This window comes from Meira miltonrushii (assembly GCF_003144205.1).
Source record: "Meira miltonrushii strain MCA 3882 unplaced genomic scaffold FA14scaffold_1, whole genome shotgun sequence".
Classification (NCBI taxonomy): Eukaryota; Fungi; Basidiomycota; class Exobasidiomycetes; order Exobasidiales; family Brachybasidiaceae; genus Meira; species Meira miltonrushii.
This window is the reverse complement of record NW_020289943.1, coordinates 92,759-110,272: the sequence shown is the minus strand read 5'-3', so window position 1 is coordinate 110,272 and position 17,514 is coordinate 92,759. Positions and strand designations below refer to the sequence as shown.

The following is a 17,514-nucleotide window of genomic DNA, read 5'->3' as shown; positions in this document are numbered from 1 at the left end:
ACAACACACACACACACACACACACACACACACACACACCGTCAACGCATCATCATCTAAGCGGAAGACAGTTTTACAGATTCGCGCTAGTGGACTAGAGTCGCGCAGCGCATCTTGGCAATTGCTGCCAAAGACTCATTCAAGGATTGACTACCTTGTTTCGCGTGTTCGTGATGGCGTATAAACTTCGTGAGAATTGTGCAGACCATCGAGCTTCCCAGACTTCTTGTCTTTCTGATCACAAGACAAAAGCAAAGTCGACAGGTCAATTATCTTGGTAGCTAATTGAAATATACTATGCAATACAGGATGGGTCTGATTAACATTCAAGATCTCAATTTACCAGGGAAAGATGAATTGTGCAACTCACTCCGGAAGCTCGTAGACGCTACACCATTACTCGCAGCTCTTCTTGCGCCTGTGTCAACATTGTATGATGTCCCAGCGCTGACGCAACGATGGTATGCGAAAAACGGAGATCCTATATCTGACCCGACGGCGTCACTCATTCTTTCTGCGATCAGTTTATCGGCGAGTATCTTGGCGAACACATCTCTAGTGGTACGTTACACAGTTCATGCGCAGAGATTTTGGCATTCAGCTATCATCATCTCCACGTATGGTTGGATATTCAAAGTATTGGTTGGGGTCAGCAATCTTGTCGCATTCGGAGCTTTGAGGAGGAATGGACCGGAGTACACATATGTGGAAGGATTTTGGTGTGCAATTATGTCTTTGAGTTTGAGCGTGTTCGTAGCTTTCCAATTATTCTTTCATCTAGCCTTTGGACCGGGAGGAGGATGCTCGAACACGATTCATTGGCAAGCTCGGACCTTAATTATCTCAGAGATCGCTATTGTTGGATTGCTAGCGATACAGGCTTTACTTTTCAGTAAAATAGAAGGCTGGTTATATCTTGACGGCTTGTATTTCTCAGTTGTCTCCCTTTTAACAATTGGTTTTGGAGACTACGTGCCAACCCACACCAGTACCAAAATTATGCTTTTCCCGTTCAGTGTAGCTGGGATCGTAGTCTTTTCTAATCAGATTTCGTTGATCGCAACTTTTTCCGCTCGTGCTTTTCAAGTTCGCAACGGGCGAGAAAATCTGCAGTATCATCATGACAGTTGTCAGGGAACTGCAGAAGCAGACACGTGCGCTGAGCAAAGGTATGCAAAGCTGATGGAGGAAGTGCAAAGGTTGCGGACACGTCAAATCAAATTGCAGAATAACCAGGAACGGAAGATGATTTTCCGTTCTCTCTTCTTGCTGATCGCATTCTGGCTGGTGAGCGGCGCTTTGTACTCCAAGATGGAAGGCTGGACATTTGGTGATGCTCTTTACTTTTCATACGTCTTTTTTCTCACACTAGGTTACGGTGATTTCTCTCCAACTACACCAGCCGGTAAAAGTTTTTTCATTCTTTGGGCTCTAATTGCAGTGCCAATCATGATTGACTTCGTTGTTCACGCGATACAACTCACTGTTGCACGTCTCACCCGAATCCTTACCGAACAAATGCAAGAAAATCAGCAAGAATGGCGTGAGACAGTGACCGAATACTTTGTTCCATTGCAGACGTTGACGGAGCACGTTAAGGCTGACCTGCTTGCTGATCTGGACGCTGATCTGGACCGCACACAGTCTCTGGTCGAAGCCAAGGCGAACAAGACATTGTCGACTTGTTCTATTCAAGGATGTGAACGAAATCGTATAACATCGACGTCAAATGAGCCTTTTCAAAATGCTAGATTTTCGTCTGTGAATCATACAATGTTAGTTGCCTTACTGAAAGAGACAGCTTTGATCCAACAACAAAGCCATCTTTTGTTGTTACAGCAGCTAAGACGCGGTAGTCCCTCTTGGCTATTGCTACAGGCTGATTTGAACATGAAAAACAAAAGTAATATCATACCTGAATTCAAAGGAATTGCCAACCAAACCTTAGAACAGCGTGCTTGGTCTCAGGAGAAAGAGCTGATAGCACAGGTCGCTACATTTCGTTCAGGTCAGGCCCGTCTTCGTGCGCTTTCTGAGCATGTCACGCACAGTATCGACCGTTACCCTGCGTAATTCAAAGCTACCTCGAACTTCCCCACTCCGACTTGGGCCACACTAGATGCAGTTGCATCACATTACTGCAATCTGCATTCTAAGAATTTGTGCTTCTGGCTTGATTTAGGACACCTTTAGCGTTCCTATAGAATCCTGGTCCCTCATGCGATTTGCAGAAATCATCGATGCTTTTTCGGCCTGAGCGCGAGGAATAGTATTGTACGTAGATACACATCTTGATACGAATACCCTTTGACTTACATGCGATGAGAGCATTTAGAGACAATTTGGCGAGCTCAGCATTGCTTTAATGACATTACACTGGACAGATCACGTATTTCTCTCGATGTGGAAAGGCTCATGTGCTGGTTCTCCATTGTCAGAACAGCGTTCGCGAGTCATGCCATCCATGTGTAAAGTTGCTCGTATCGTAGTGAGCAACTATTTCTCTATCCTGTGCAGAATCAAGTGCAGCAAGAACCGCTCCGAGATATCTTCCAGAGAAAGCTTCTTGCTAAGCAATGGCAACATCGAATATGCCATTGTTTCTCTAGTCAAGTAAGGACTCATATTGGTGTAAGGCTGGCTTGCGATAGAATTCACAGCATTTCCATTATTAGCTGTGAAGGCGATATGCGCCTGCCAGAGCGAGCTCGCTAACGTAAGTGCAAAGACTGGTGAAACAGTGGCCTAGTCGAACAGTCGAGAGAGGTCGATCAGAAGCTCAAACGCACGCGAAGCTGCAGTCGCGATTTGATTTCCGGACCAAAGAAACGGAATATTCTCTGACTTTGCTTTGTATATGATCGCCGGATAGACGGTATCACGGTGATATGATGGGCTGTAGATCAGACCTACCCTTGTTGATTCGTGTAGCCTTTTCAAAGTCTCTGTGGTAATCGACAATCTCTCAGAAGAAAAGCTGCATCGCCTCGAGCCGGTTTGAGTCTTATGGCGTTGCAAGAATCGAATGAGACGGGCTATTCTCATCTCTTATTTCATTCTGCCAATGGGAGACCTCCAAAAAGTTTTACAGGATCAACGCTTCAGCATTGAATATTCTTAGCCTACCGAGAGAGAAAGATTTCTGGCAATAAGTCGCATTGCGGAACACCATTCTACTTTCGGTCGCATATGCAACAACATCGCATCGATGCTGAAATCTGAAGCTGAAGAAGTGTGTCATTCCCCGTTGCTGTTCAATGTAGGATGGACGATCGCTTCCATGGAAGGTTATGTAGAAACAACAGCTGCTCGGATACGAAACGGCAATCTATCTGTGTGCGACGAACTTCTTGAATCTATTGCTGCTATGAAACTATGCTCGCTGCTGTTCGCAAGAGTCGAACTGATCAGTCCCTTTTATCTTTTCACGGCCGATGTAACTAAGACGCTTGCGACCATAACAGAGAAGTTGAGTAAGCAGCAAGGAGAGCAGAAGTAAATGTACAGACATGCTAATCAAAGCAATAAACGCTCATCTAATGACAGATGGTAAACTTCCTTCAGAACGAAGAACAGGTGATGTTGTCACGCAAATCTTCACCGCAATCTTTGATTGGAAACCATAATAACGATGTGGATCTGGCGCAGGAACATATGGAGAGTTTTGAGGATTTTCTGAATAGCGCCTTCCCGGAATGCACCTTTCATAAAGATCGCTGCACTCAGCTTTGGATTGACGAGAACAGTACTTTTCTTTAAATGTCAAGAAAGAATACAGATCTGCGCTACCGTTGTTGCCTGTTCTTCCGGGCAACGAAGTATCAAGGATGCAGATGTCGAAGTCTCATGCCAAAAAACAACGTTTCTTGTATAATGATTAGACCAAAATGATCGATGTATATATCATTTTATATACGTATGCCCGGATGGGTCGTCGACGACTTTCTTATTTGTCAGAGTATGATGCTCCGATTTTCATCACTATTCATAGAAAACGTGTTCTGTTGAGCCTAATTAAGCCTACCAAATATAGACAAGGGAGGAAGGGAGGTATTACACGTATGGAATTGATATCGTCTAACAACCTTTTCTGTATGTTTGATTTGTCAATCACTACTTACACGAGCTTTTCCTTCGACTTTATTTGTCTTCATGATTATATTTATACATTCTTTAGATTTTACCTTTTCATAAATATTCTTACGGCTAAACAGATCACAATCTCGCCTCGTATTTCTGATATCTTACGTTTAGATCCATAAAGGAAATCAAACGACTTGCATTGTTGAATCTATACTCATACATAAACCAAGTATTTCATTCTTGAGATCAGCTTTTAGCGGAACTGTGTTTGTTCATCTTTCCATTTTCAGAGTACCGTTCTATTCTGGTGATACGAAAGAATGATATTTACATCGAGATGTTGTGTAGAGTCACTCATTACGTGGGAATATGAGGTATTCACAAATCCAGGCTGCAAATAAAGAGGGTACGAAAACTTAGATCGGACCTGTTTTCATATTCGTTGCGCTATTAGAGGGAATTTTGCCTAATTCTTATCTTGGTAAAGCTTTTGCCGTTGGTCATAGTTATCAACCTTCTGATCATTACTATTCCGGCGGAGTATTTATTGGTGATGCACAAACATTAAGATTGTAATGTATTATACCACCAAACGATAAATCATTCGTTCTTAATATCATTAGCGATATCAATGACGATGATAATGATCGCACCTGAGTCCTGCGTACCATTGTTACTCATGTCACTAGTACTTCAACTGTCATCCTACACGTCAAGAGTAATGGTGGATTCTCTGCAATTGCTTGTGAGAGTGCAGGACCAGATAGTGGATGTCTTGCTGAACTTTAAAAAAGATGTTTTAACCCAATTCATATCCACGCGAATTTTTCCCTGAACCTGTGGAATTTTTCGAGAGGGATAACCGATATGCATTCGCTTCTGATGTTGCGAAGGAACCGTTGGCCTTCATGATGATGGCAATCAATTTGATATGGCCGATGAAAGAGGGTGATTGAAGTCTGACAAAGATCACAATCAATTCAATTTGGCTTGCGAGGTAAGATGATTGAGAGAAAGAAAGGTTCTGAATCTCTTCCCATTCGTTCCAGCGAGTACCTTCTAACTCGCGTGGCAGCGCACGCCACTGCAGATAGGCCTAGTTGCTTATAAGTATTAAGATGTACGCAAGTCAACCTAGGCTCACGTTTTCCCGCTTCACGTAAACGAGCTTGGGGCATCTAATCAGTTCCACTGCTCATAATAGTATAGTAAAGTTGAGAAAAGGTGGACTCATATCCGATCAGTGGCGTATGTAGATCTGATGTAGATTTGATACCTTCGAGGCTTGTCCATGGCTGCCCCTCATCGAGGAATACGATCCCTCTTGAATCACCTGAAAGGCTGCATCTCGCCAACAGTTTCATTCTCAGATTTCTTGCCAGCGAAAAAGTAGCATGATTTTCACGTTCACTCATGTTCCTCTTATTTCACCTAAAGAGAGTATGTTAAGGCGAACGGAAGATAATGGCCCGCTCTGTGTGATGACGAATTGCTGACAATGAAAAGTAACTTGTGGTGAGCACGGTACTCCTGCCTCGGGAAAAAGCTGTAAACTTACTGTTCGCATAGTATTGAAAAGTTCCGGACGTTATAGAGCTAGGAAATCAAGTTGGGGTGACATACATTAGTCAATGTAAAAACAGTGCCGACTTGAGAGTCAAGATCCTTGATGCTCCTCAAAACTGTATACTTAGACCAACAGGGAAAAGGACATGCTTGCCCCTCATTCATCCCTCTCTTGAAATGAATGGCAAAATTTTCTAGTCAAAGCAAACGAGCTTCTCTGCATGATCTAGCTTACACGATGAGAAACACCCAGCCTCTTCTAAAAGCATGGTTTTACATGTATGAGCACAATAATACCCTGGAAGAGATTTGCATGCATTTGCACAGTAGTATCTTTACATTTATGCAAACAAAAGGAAACTTGTCTACACAGAATCATGCAATTCATTATGAAAATTGTGCTTTTTCGAGAGCAGTGAGAAATTGATAATTTTGAAAAATTAAATTACAGACACAATATGACTATGATAAAAGATAGTTTATTGTAAACATTTTCTTAAGCTTGTCTAGGCTTCAAAAACTGATTTGCTATTGATAGTGTCGAATGAGGATTTCTCAATTCGGCTATGACCGTCTTTGGCGGATACAGAAAAGAACGTAAAGAATAAAAGTGGATTTGAAATCAAAGTAAAGTAAATTGCTGAACCAGGGTAAATTACATCATTGTTTGCAACTTGATGTAGCTGATGACGAACATAACGTAGTAAAGTGATTAATGCTGTGGTCAAATAAAATGTTGAAGCGATTAATCCAACAATCAGTGATGTCGTAATAGATAAAGCTAATGCGATCATAAATACAAGCAATACAACCGCGGCCGTAAGTAGGATTAGAGGAAAAGCTAGATTTCACACTTGCCGTCCTTGATGTAGAAAATCCTTCAGAGATTGTTTGTGAGAAAATGGAAAGTGAATTTTCATGAACTAGTCTTGTCACTTGATCAAAAAACGGACTTTTTAAATTTCTTGAGCCAGCATAAACGGACATACCGGATTGTTTGAATACAGGAACACTTTCGACTGTTATTGAAGATTCATCAACAACACTAAAGCTTGTGCCGATTACGATTCCATCCGTGAGAATCATACTATCGGGCTCAATAAATATCGCATCACCGTAATGAAATACACGTTTATCTATTTCGACGTATGAACTTACTTCTTTTCCCTCATGTAAGACTTGCATTTGTTCCCCATCTTTGATAATCTTTACAAGATCCAATCGCAACAGGCTTGACCAAAGACTGCTCTCATTCTTTCATCGCCAGTGCTCAATGATGAGGTTTCGAGGATGTTGAGTTCCCCTCCTTCGAGTATAGCAGCATATCTGACTACTTACAAGATGACTAACGCAAAAGAGCCTCTAATAGTTGAAAGACATTCCTTTCCCATGGCTGCTGAGCACATCTTGCAAAAATTCAGACTCTTCTTGCTTCAAAGAGAGGCACATTGGCCGTTTTTAGCTGAGGATAAGGAATTGAATATTACAGTACCCCCTGTTGCAACAAAAAATGGATCAAAAAAGGGCCGAGCAAGAACAAAAGAAAATCAAGCAAATGGGACCACCTTCAGGTTAGCAAATGGCACAAATGCTCTGCAAAGCAAAGTTTTTCTCATACTTTGCGGCTATAAAGCTAGTGAATAAGCCATGCGAATAGGTGGGATGAGAGAGCACGTCCTCGTGAGAAGTCGATGTAAGTTTGTAGGCAATGTAATAAATATGGCAGGCGAAGTTGGTGTAGCCACCTTTTTTCGATGGTTTTGGTGGACCGCTTGACAGCAAGACGCTCGGAGCTTTAATGCTTAAAACAGGTATGACACTTTCTAGCCTTTCGTTGAGAAAGGAGAGTTATGTTCTTAAATTTTATTGTACTTTCTCACGATGTAGAACTTCAGGGATCAGTTGATCAGAACGATTTACTGCAAAAGGCGCCAGACAATTTTTTTGCTATCTGTCTCCTGAAATTCAGATTCGACTAATACTTCTTATTGTGCTAAGGGGATAAAAGAGCCCGAACTTTCGACCTCAGTGTTCTTGAGGGCGACCCAAGCATGCATTAGTATCATTATGAATCGTCAGCCGATAACGCCAACTGCACACGAGTAAGTTTTCTCCGCTATTGCTTCCTTTACGCCGTGGAACCGAGTTACGTCTTCCGACCGGCTTTAGCGTGTAGACACTAAGGGCCCACATGCATACGTTATCCGAATGTACATGCGGCGCAACTCGGCGCGTTGATCTTTTCATACGAACCTCGAGCTATTGTTCGAGCTATTATAAGGCGTATCTTGACGCCATGAAAATTCACTCTAGCGCAAGCCGATAAGGCGTGCATATGTCTAGCAATTAAGCACTGATTTCCGACTTAAATGTTTGTGTTCTGCTCCCCATAGAGTAATAGAATGAAGGTTCTACTTCAAACAATAAACATGAAATAATGGTAGAAATTTAAAGAAAAGAGTTAAGAAGGCCTTATTTTCCCATTCGATCCCATCATCACCCAACATCATTCATCCTCTTTATTGCCGGTCTATAAACACATCAGCTATTTCAACTTCTTTATCTCTTTTCTTTTCAATTACTCTTTATGAAAATGAGAACTTCTGCAATTCTTATCTGAATCTTTTTGGCTGCAACCATTGCTAGTGCAATGCCTTTGGTTGAAGAAGGCAAAGAACTTCAACTCTTTAAACGCTCGAGCTCGTGGAAGCAGTGGAGGCGGTCAACGTACAGTTGATACTTCTGATCAATTTAAAAATAACGATAGAAAAACTTTTCCTAAGGGGAATTTGTATAATCAAACACCTCAATTTGGAGAAACATCCTATAAACATAGTCATCCATCACCTGCTTATTCTGAAACTGATCGCGTTGGTGGGAGTGCACCTCAAAAAGGTGGGCAAAAACCCTCTTCTTACGGAACTGCTGAACATGAAGGCATTTTAGATCAGATGTAGAGTATTTCTCATTTCTTCTAATTGAGTCTATTTTATTCACCCTTTTTCTTAACCAAGCGAAGCGGATATATCATTATATTGAACGGAAGGAGATCCATGCATTATACGCAACGAACACTGCAGCATGTGAATGTATAGATCAATAAGTTGAAATAAAAAAAAATATGCAATCTCGCAATGGATTTTTGGTCGTGATCACGGTCACATCTTCGCTTGAAGTCTCGAATCTATAAAAATGGTAAGTAACGTAAGAAGATACTCCTGTTCTCTAGCTAAAGAGAAGCATAGAGAAATATACTTGGGTGAAGATGGTGATGACATTTGAGGATCTGAGCATATTGGCCAATTTAACTTTGCTACAAATGTAAAAGTAAGATACTGACAAAAGACTAAAAAAGCAAACAAAAGCTGTTCCTGTGCCTGCTTGAAAAGACAAAGATAAGAATATGTATTTTTATACCGGTCTGTCTTTTTTCCATTCAGTCTACAGCGATCAAAAACTGCGTTACTGTTCGGATATGCCGGGCGTATGTACGTGTAGACCTTTCATGTCTATTGCCGTAAGTTTTGCCTTATTATATTTCAACTTAAAACAATCTCTTTGATTTTCTTTCGAAACGTTCATCATTGACTTGGCTGTGCTAAAATTTTTGGTCGTTCGAAGGTGCATGTGCGTCCACGAATCACTGATCATGGCACGTTTCAAGCAGTCAACAGATGTGTGAACAACAAAAAATAACGTAAAACAAACAGCAAACAAACGTGCGCGATCACAAAGATTTAATCGAGCGAAAATTAGCGCGCTTTCCTTTATTCTCAATCCTGTATCAAGGGGAAAGGCAGATCACAGTGTTATTAAGAACACTCAGCATAAGACTACGTCAAAAGTCCGATCTAGGGCAATGTAGGGAAAGCACTAGACATAGAAATAGAATGAAAAGGCGAATACTAGCAAGCCATCTAAACTGAGTATCATTTACCATATGGTAATACATTGTTTGAGCGGAAAAGGAAGCAAACACCGGCGAAAGCGGCAAAGTTCAGCGAGCAAAGTCTTTAAATCTTGAGGTAGGCTATTACACTACTCTTTGAGCCTGAAATTACGTTAAAGATAAGTTGTGCGCCAAAAAGTATGGTTCATTGATGCAGACACAGAAGTGTAACATGTCTTCGGCAGAAGCGTATGAAGCCGAAGACTATAATAAGATGAAGAATAAGTAAATCATCTGCTATTGGTGGAAGATTGTATCTCATACCGCCCATTTCAGACTATTTTGGATTTGCAACGAATCTTGCGAAGTTTTGAGAACATCCAATTCCTGAATTTGTAATTCATTCGCATAAGAATGCTAATAAACTTCTTGCAAGAAAAATGTCGGTCAAAATGTTGAATGCTTAACTAAAAAGGTAAACTCCGAAACCATTATTGAAAATGATGACACACAGTAATCCTGAGTCTTTCTTACTCTTCGCTGACTGAAAAGATCTAATGCTTTCTTTGCCTTCAGTGCCCGATGAAAAGTTTGACTGACTAAGAATGTAGACATATGGATCAACAGAGTATTCAAATGAAATCTCCGATGCATCAAAACTTGTCTCATTCAAAGCCGGGTCTTTTTATAGTATATGGATTTGAACATCTGCTTTATATTTGTACATATATTGTATAGCAATAATTTGGGTGCTTATTTGATTAAAGTCTTGAAGGGTGTGACATGATTAGATTTTGGATGCACACAAAGATTAGGTTTGTGATGGATCCGTCAATTTCGCCGCTACGCGTATCTTGGAAGTAAAGGCATCAGGTCTTCAAAAAGGGGCATGATAGTGTACACGTGCGTCTTGCAACTGGACTGCCCTTCACTATCTTCTTCAGCGGTGTCTCACAATTGTATTTATCCATATTGTGAGTTTTGGAGAGCGTGGGTGCCGCGATTCCTTATGACCTGGCTCTGAAAATGCTCAATTTAACAAATGACTACCCAATTTCGGCATTTTAGGAATCTTTACAAAGTTCGCCAGAATCGCTGGCAGCCCTGAAGTCTAGGACTCTGCACAGACTTTCTATGATTTCTCACGGCTGGCTCCCTTTGTCAATGCTACCAAAATTGGAGTACGACAGAGCTAAACGCCTCACTGAGCAGCGATTGAATTGACACGCTAAAAGCGCGGGTTCTTCATGTCCTAGCATGTACAATACTCTCCCTTTGTTTCGGAAAGGGTATTGCTTTTGGACAAAGACAAGCTGAGAAAATAACAAGCAATGTATCTTTTCCTTAAATATCCCTTTGTGCAATAACATCGGTGTTAGATATCCTTTGTGCCGTACTCTACGTTTCATTTTTCTAGATAGCGAACTGAAATTCAGTCCCATAGCAACACATTCATATTTAAATCTGCGATATTACAAGGGAATTTCCGCTCAAAGCACCCTGATCGATTGGTGAACCTCAACTACCGTCATCTACTCCAACCAGATTATTTTCAAGATGACCACGCGCGTCTACCTTCCTAGACAAGAAACACTTTATCAAACCACTGGGATAGATAGTCTCGTGACATCTGTTGCTGCGTATGTTCAAGCAGCAGATGGGGCACACACGCCGAACAAAGTGGCATTGATGTATCGCGCATTTTGTGAGGCACTCATACAAGAGAATCTCTTGAAATTGCATCAAATTCCCGCCATTAATATCCAATACCAAGGTATTTCTTACGAGGTGAGTATTGGTGAAGTAACATAGAGCAGACAAAAAAACTGACTGCCTCTTCGTAGATTTGTGCCAGGTCTGTAGAACAAAATGGGAAATCCAGAAAACGTAAGCGGACAGCACTTGAGAATCCCGTACCAGCTTCATCTAAAGAAGCAGAAAAATTAGAGCATTCAGACTTCTTGAGATGCTGACGAAATTGATAAAGACGAAAAATGCAAGAAAAAGCGGAGAGGCTGATAGATCCCTACGAATAGAAGAAGGACAAGAAAAAAGCGCAGGTGAACTTGTCAGACTGCATTTGGAGAAGCTGTCAACTGCAGAAATCGACTTTTCTCAGGCTCGCGAGAAGGTAAGACTTGCTTGCTTTCATCTGGGTCAAGCATATGCTCGATGGATTTTCGAGCTTCTGCCAACTCTAGATGCTCCAGTGACGTCGAAGACATTTCATCGTGAGGCATATCCCATTGTCCAAGCGCACTTACTCAAGCTTTGCAAGCAGTCGAGTGAGTCATCCATACTAAAGCGGCTCGAAAGGGCAAGAAAATTCTTTCATATGGGATCCCTCATTGGAGTGGAAACATTAGCTGAATGCGAGGACTTGACCGTCAAAAGAATGGACAAAATATCTATGGAATCGCTTTCCCTATTGGAGAAGCATTGCAAAGATGAACTTTCCAAGATGAACATCACTGGGTCCTGATTTGCTTCTAGGTCTCTCGCGCACTTTCTCCTGGTGTTGCATGTTGCAATTCTCCCTGAAAGAGTATAAACAGCATTTTCGTCTACATTTCAATGTCTTTCATGATTACTTTCTCCATGAATTCTTCACTGTCCCTACTGTCTTTAAGATTTAAAGTCAGTCTTCCAAAGAGTATTTCTCTTCGCTGATTACAATTGCCTCACTCATTGATTATGGTGATGCTGTTCCCTAACCATACCTTGCCTGCTCAGATTTGTTGCGTCCTGGCAAACTCGCGTGCGGTATCGAAATATATCGATATCTACGAAATGGCTTTAGGAGTTCTCCGGGTTAACTTATGACACTTTCAGGATCTTAGAATTTTTTTGCACAAATGATAGGAACGCGAAAGGGAGAAAAAACGAGGGGTTAAAGTTCGACCGCTTTGAATTGCTCATGCCCATCTCCACATCTCTTGTGGCCGATCGTTATTTGTATTTGAAAGTTGCACCTTTGCCGCCTGCATGCTTCTGCAATACTACGTTGCGAATAGATGATGCTTCAATACCATTTATAGCGGATATGAGATTATCTTCTCGAAGTATCACGATGCGGTTTCCTCGACAAAGGTAGTCGATCGAACAAGTTGTCCGTCAGTTCAAGCGGAAGCATACGAAGTATAAGAATCCCCTTAGTCACCCATTCCTACACATTCAAAACTCTCCCGACGCAAAAAAGCACAATCAAGGAATTCAGACTCGGTCGTTGGAATTGCTGGTTTTACCTTCGTCACACCCAAACAACACTCATTTCAAAAGACACACAGCCCCTTTCAAGAAGAGGTATTACAATACTCAACTGGCAGTGCACGGTCAGTACCGCAACTAGAGTCCCGCGCCTTAGTAAACGTTGCATTGAGCATCAGTTCGATTGCTAGCACGCGCGAGAGCAGTGAAGAAAAGCTAGGAAACGCTAAAGCTGCTCTCTGTAGTGCAGACGCGTTCTGGCATACAAATCTATGTCGAGCTAAGAAATCCAGTAAAAGCCCCAAGCAAAAGTCTTTTCTCCTAGCTGGAATCTTTCTTCACACTCAGTCACGATCAAGTCATGGCGTTTTATGATAAAGCTGGCTCATGGTGGGGTGAGCCAAGGATATGCGTACGACCAACACCATGCACAGACGAGCTGCAGAAAGAGCTCACCATTCCTCTGTGCTTCGTTCGACAAGGAGGAGACAATTCACTTCAATTCGTACAGCATATGATCCAGCAGCTGTATGTGGAGGATGGCCGGTTGGTCGATGCAGAAAGCAATGACCTTGACCTCTCAACAGAACCGGGTGCATGGCCCGATGTTGTATATCGATTCATCCCGGTGAATACGAATGTCGACTCGCTCACCTCCGTTCGGGGACCGGAAGGTAAATCCCCGCTTCCGCGACCCGCATCAACTCAATCAGAAAGCACTTACAGTGATTCGAAACGGACATCTTCAAGAAGTGGACAGGTGAGATTTCTGTGGCATGGGCTCGCTTCATGACAGTCATTCTGACATTCTGACCATCTGCATCTCCAAAGTCAAAATTTCGTTCCTCTTTGCTGGCTAGAGATGGCCGGTGTCTCCTTACTCAAGCAGAACGCAGTATGTGCACATCAGCACATGTTGTTCCAGTCACCAGACTCGATGTAAGTGCAGAGTTTAAACTAAATTGAAGAGATGCGCAGAAGCTTACCACATCCTTATTCAATCCATTATTAGGTCTACCGCATGCTTCTCGGTATTCAATCAGAAGGACAACTGTACTCCGCGTCTATGGGCTTTCTGATTCGAGACGACCTGCACAAATCATACGATCGATACGAATGGAGTTGGTACTGTAAAGTGAGTCAAGGAACCATGCCGAAGCTATCTTCGCTTTGGGAAAGAAAGTCTTACTGACACGTGCCTTTGATCTAGGATGGCAAATATTATCCGCACTTCTTTGCGCTGGAAGATGAGAAGATGCGATCGTTGCATGGGATGGTTGTAGATCCTGCAATCTATATGAGAGTGCAGCCGCGCGAGTACTTGGATCCACGTCTAGCAAAGTGGCACTACCGCCAATGTGTGCTTGCCAGAGTTCGTGGATTCTCGTGCGGTTTCGAGTCTTGATTAAGTGATACAAAAAAGTAGAAGATTCTATAAGGGAAAATGCAAAAACAAACTACAACAGCACAGCTTAACGACAAAGAAAAAAGAATTGCAGTAGGGAACGAATAAATAGCAGGGTCGATCATGCATTGAAGCCGGGGCAAAAAAGCGCTGGTACTTCGCGTTATCATCTACTCGCTCAAATGCTGCCCGGAGACGTTATGCACATCTATCATACCTGCATGAAATGTTATAATAAGTCCTGCAAAAATGCTCTTGGTATGATGTCTTATATTTTTGTCAGATGGGGAACGAAACTGGCTGACTTTTTTCGCAATCAAAACTTCTCAACTTTGATCCTCGGCGATGATTGTTCATGCAAAGAGGACCATGCGTGGGAATTGGGGAACAAAGGAAAACAAGGATTGTCTTATTCAAAAACAAAGGGAACAAAGGGGATTTAAATTTGGAACGCTCAGCGCGGTACAAAGGGGTAAGAAACGAGAGAAAGGAATCCATGTAATTAGCTATATTTCTGCCGGAGGACAACGTAAATTGTTTGGGAAGAACGATTGAGAAAGCTGATGCTATAACAAAGGCGCGCAGCGGTTGTAATTCAATATCATCGAACGGAGCGTTAGGTTTCCCCATACTGGTCTCTTACCGAAGAAGACTAAGCATTTGAATAAGAAGAGCAAAGCTATCTTGTTCACGTAGTTTTCTGTATCTTACTCATACTCCGTCTGCCTAGCAGATTTTCGTTCATGATCTCGCAAGTAGTTAGATGTCATACCGAAGTTGCCATACATCCGTCTAATTGACACCAAAAAGAGACCATGCGTTGCAACGATGACCCACAGCGTATTAACGATACCAGCAGTGACAGTACAAAGTAGTTCAAAAAAAAACCTGAGGGCCACGAAAGAATCGCGCTTCGGCCTCACGGCCTAGATTTTGATCCTTTGACATATGGATCCTAAATGAAGGGGTAAAAAGAAATGTATGCAACAACTGTATGCATGTAACGGCACAATACTAGGAATTTCAGCAATGAAATCAATGAATATGACAAGCATATGCGTGAGAACCTCGACAACTGTGATTGCACCTGCCCCAGAGCCCCTGTCTACGATCTCAAAATCTTTATTGGTAAAACATTCTTTGCCTTTGCAAGATTCTCGTGATCATCCGTTGTGAAAAATTCTCAATTCAACCAGCGCGTTAGATCATCTGCGAAGCGGATTCAAATTTTTTTGTGGCTTTTAAATCTGCCTCCAATCGCATCGCGCTAAGATTTTGTCATGATTCCCAAAGGATGGATTTGTCGATAACAAGAAAGCAGGTCACATTCATTGGATGCAAGTCAAAATTACCATATGGACCACATCGCAATATCAAAGAACAACAGGGTAGTAAACAAATAATCTTGTCACATATACCCAACCGTCATGTAATGGTTTTGCTCAGCAGAGTGTGATTTTGTAAACGGCAGGGGCAAACGGTACGAGAAGCAATCTCATTCGATCCTTGGGAATTCGAATATACTCCACGTCTATTCCCTTTGCTAACTTTTGCTCTTTGTGCAATTATGGGATTTGCATTAGCTGTAATGGCATCATGGCAACTCTTGATAATAGGATGGGGAGAAACGAGTGTAGAAAATAGCGATAACACACATTATCGAGAAGTAAGCAAGAGAAAAGGATTATCATTCAGCAACGTTTACGATCTCGGATTCATGCATAATCTTGCTCTTTATTTCAATCTTGGACCATTCTCACATCATTCAATTTTCTCAATATTTGCACCTTGGCGTATAGAACCATATTCAGACGGTTGGTATTTTGCTAAAAAGATGGGAATGTCTGGACGTCATGAAGGAGTGAATCCAGAAGAAGAATTAACGGACGATGAAGTGGAAAGAGATGATGCACATCCTCTGGCAAAGTGATTTCCTTATTTGCATTGTATTTCATAGTTACCTTTTTTTATTGTATCACTCACTTATACTATCGCCTGATACCCTTTCGCAATATTTACAGTTTTACAGTATAATTGAACGGATTAATTAAATTGCAAAACGCAATGAAATACTTATTGTACAATATGGGGTATAATTATTCGTGATGAACAACGAGCTCTTTGCTTGCTTCTACATCTTCATATCTTCCAAGTTTTCTCTTCCGTGCATGGCGTAAACGACGAAGAGATGCAAATGCAAAATAGATGCCAAAAGAAAACAAGAAGAGAATGATAACGAGAGAAAAAAAGTGATTCTTTATATTTTCAATTTGTTGACCGATACGTAAAATTGCTTTTGCATCACCTTTATGCCAACTACTTGCACCAAGATGTTCGAAGAGAGGAGTTTCCACGTGACCGTTTAATTTATTAGCTTGATCCATTATTGTTAAAGAAGGTTGATCGCCATACAATCTATGCATCGTACTTAAAAAGTGACAACCTGTCGAAAACATATTTGTTATATAAGGAGAATTAAACCAATTTCGATTAAAAGTGATTAAATAATCTTCAACGTGAGACCAAAAAGGATGATCGGGTGTTGAAGCGATGAAAGCGTTATTGATTCCGCTTGGATTTGCAGGAGGAGTTAAAAAACTTTCATTTCGTAAACCGTCCAGAGGTGTTTTACAACCTAAATCTAAATCTAGATAAATTCCACCAAATTTATGCAAAACCAAATAACGTAAAACGTTTGAACGTTGGATTTCAAGTGGATAATTTAAATATGTTTCTAATAAATTTGGAAATTGTGTGTTGACAAAGTTTCCTGATTCTTCATCTTCCCAAAGTTTAAATTGCCAATCAGGATGTAAATCTATACAACTCTTTCTTGCTTCTATCCATTTTGGTTGCATTTTTAAATTTCCTAATTTAACTTGATGAATAATTCTTGGAATTCTTTGTTCATTTGAAATGTTGAAAAGAGATTCTTTATTTCTTGATCGTATGCCCTCTGGGGTTATAACGATTGTACGTGTATGCGAGAATGGGAAGAAAATAAATGTTCCTAATAAAGTACTTGCTAGATGAATTCGAAGTCCAAATTCTTGTGCGATTCCAGTCATGAACAAGTACATTGTTGCACATACTGTTAAAAGAATTAAAAATTGTCTTAATGCTGTCGCTTTCATCTTGACAACACAGAAAAAGGTGATTGTTGGTGATGGTTTGTAGTATTAATAAAGGATGTCACCTTTTTATTTAAGAATTCATTCATAATTTCAAACCCGTTTGGGCAAAAATAGCTGGCAAAAAGGCTGACGGTTTGGGCTCAAATTATAGAAAATCATGCAAGCAAGGATTGCCATTCGCCAATTTATTACGGCTACATACAGTATATCATTACATATACACTTTCAAC

At 41.2% G+C, this 17,514-nt stretch overlaps 6 protein-coding genes across 6 annotated transcripts; 4 read left to right on the top strand and 2 right to left on the bottom strand.

Annotated features, from left to right (window-relative positions):
- Window positions 1-198: 198 nt before the first annotated feature.
- FA14DRAFT_973 (voltage-gated potassium channel) lies at window positions 199-2,219 on the top strand. Its single transcript, XM_025503139.1, has one exon. It carries the CDS (start codon window positions 298-300, stop codon window positions 2,071-2,073), a length of 1,776 nt encoding a protein of 591 aa, XP_025356772.1. The 5' UTR covers window positions 199-297; the 3' UTR covers window positions 2,074-2,219.
- Window positions 2,220-4,644: 2,425 nt separating this feature from the next.
- Window positions 4,645-5,918, bottom strand: FA14DRAFT_183041 (uncharacterized protein; the record flags this gene model as incomplete). The annotated part of the gene is made up of 5 exons (XM_025501279.1): window positions 4,645-5,179; window positions 5,228-5,261; window positions 5,642-5,679; window positions 5,707-5,765; window positions 5,885-5,918. The coding sequence occupies 5 exons, from the start codon at window positions 5,916-5,918 to the stop codon at window positions 4,883-4,885; spliced, it is 462 nt and encodes a 153-aa protein (XP_025356771.1). The 3' UTR covers window positions 4,645-4,882.
- A 5,177-nt stretch (window positions 5,919-11,095) lies between these two features.
- FA14DRAFT_151910 (uncharacterized protein) lies at window positions 11,096-12,020 on the top strand (the record flags this gene model as incomplete). Its single annotated transcript, XM_025497493.1, has 3 exons — window positions 11,096-11,326; window positions 11,383-11,425; window positions 11,575-12,020. The coding sequence occupies 3 exons, from the start codon at window positions 11,096-11,098 to the stop codon at window positions 12,018-12,020; spliced, it is 720 nt and encodes a 239-aa protein (XP_025356770.1).
- Window positions 12,021-13,391: 1,371 nt separating this feature from the next.
- FA14DRAFT_158993 (uncharacterized protein) lies at window positions 13,392-14,062 on the top strand. The gene has a single exon (XM_025498013.1). It carries the CDS (start codon window positions 13,767-13,769, stop codon window positions 13,935-13,937), a length of 171 nt encoding a protein of 56 aa, XP_025356769.1. The 5' UTR covers window positions 13,392-13,766; the 3' UTR covers window positions 13,938-14,062.
- A 1,459-nt stretch (window positions 14,063-15,521) lies between these two features.
- FA14DRAFT_941 (uncharacterized protein) lies at window positions 15,522-16,138 on the top strand. Its single transcript, XM_025503099.1, has one exon. The coding sequence runs from the start codon at window positions 15,718-15,720 to the stop codon at window positions 16,078-16,080; it is 363 nt and encodes a 120-aa protein (XP_025356768.1). The 5' UTR covers window positions 15,522-15,717; the 3' UTR covers window positions 16,081-16,138.
- Window positions 16,139-16,246: 108 nt separating this feature from the next.
- Window positions 16,247-17,230, bottom strand: FA14DRAFT_175781 (uncharacterized protein; the record flags this gene model as incomplete). Its single annotated transcript, XM_025500604.1, has 1 exon — window positions 16,247-17,230. The coding sequence occupies one exon, from the start codon at window positions 17,228-17,230 to the stop codon at window positions 16,247-16,249; it is 984 nt and encodes a 327-aa protein (XP_025356767.1).
- Between the last annotated feature and the right edge of the window lie 284 nt (window positions 17,231-17,514).

Bases quoted from the DNA above. Each gene is read 5' to 3' on its own strand.
- FA14DRAFT_941 (XM_025503099.1), top strand. From the start codon at position 15,718: ATGGGATTTGCATTAGCTGTAATGGCATCATGGCAACTCTTGATAATA.
- FA14DRAFT_973 (XM_025503139.1), top strand. From the start codon at position 298: ATGCAATACAGGATGGGTCTGATTAACATTCAAGATCTCAATTTACCA.
- FA14DRAFT_158993 (XM_025498013.1), top strand. From the start codon at position 13,767: ATGCTTCTCGGTATTCAATCAGAAGGACAACTGTACTCCGCGTCTATG.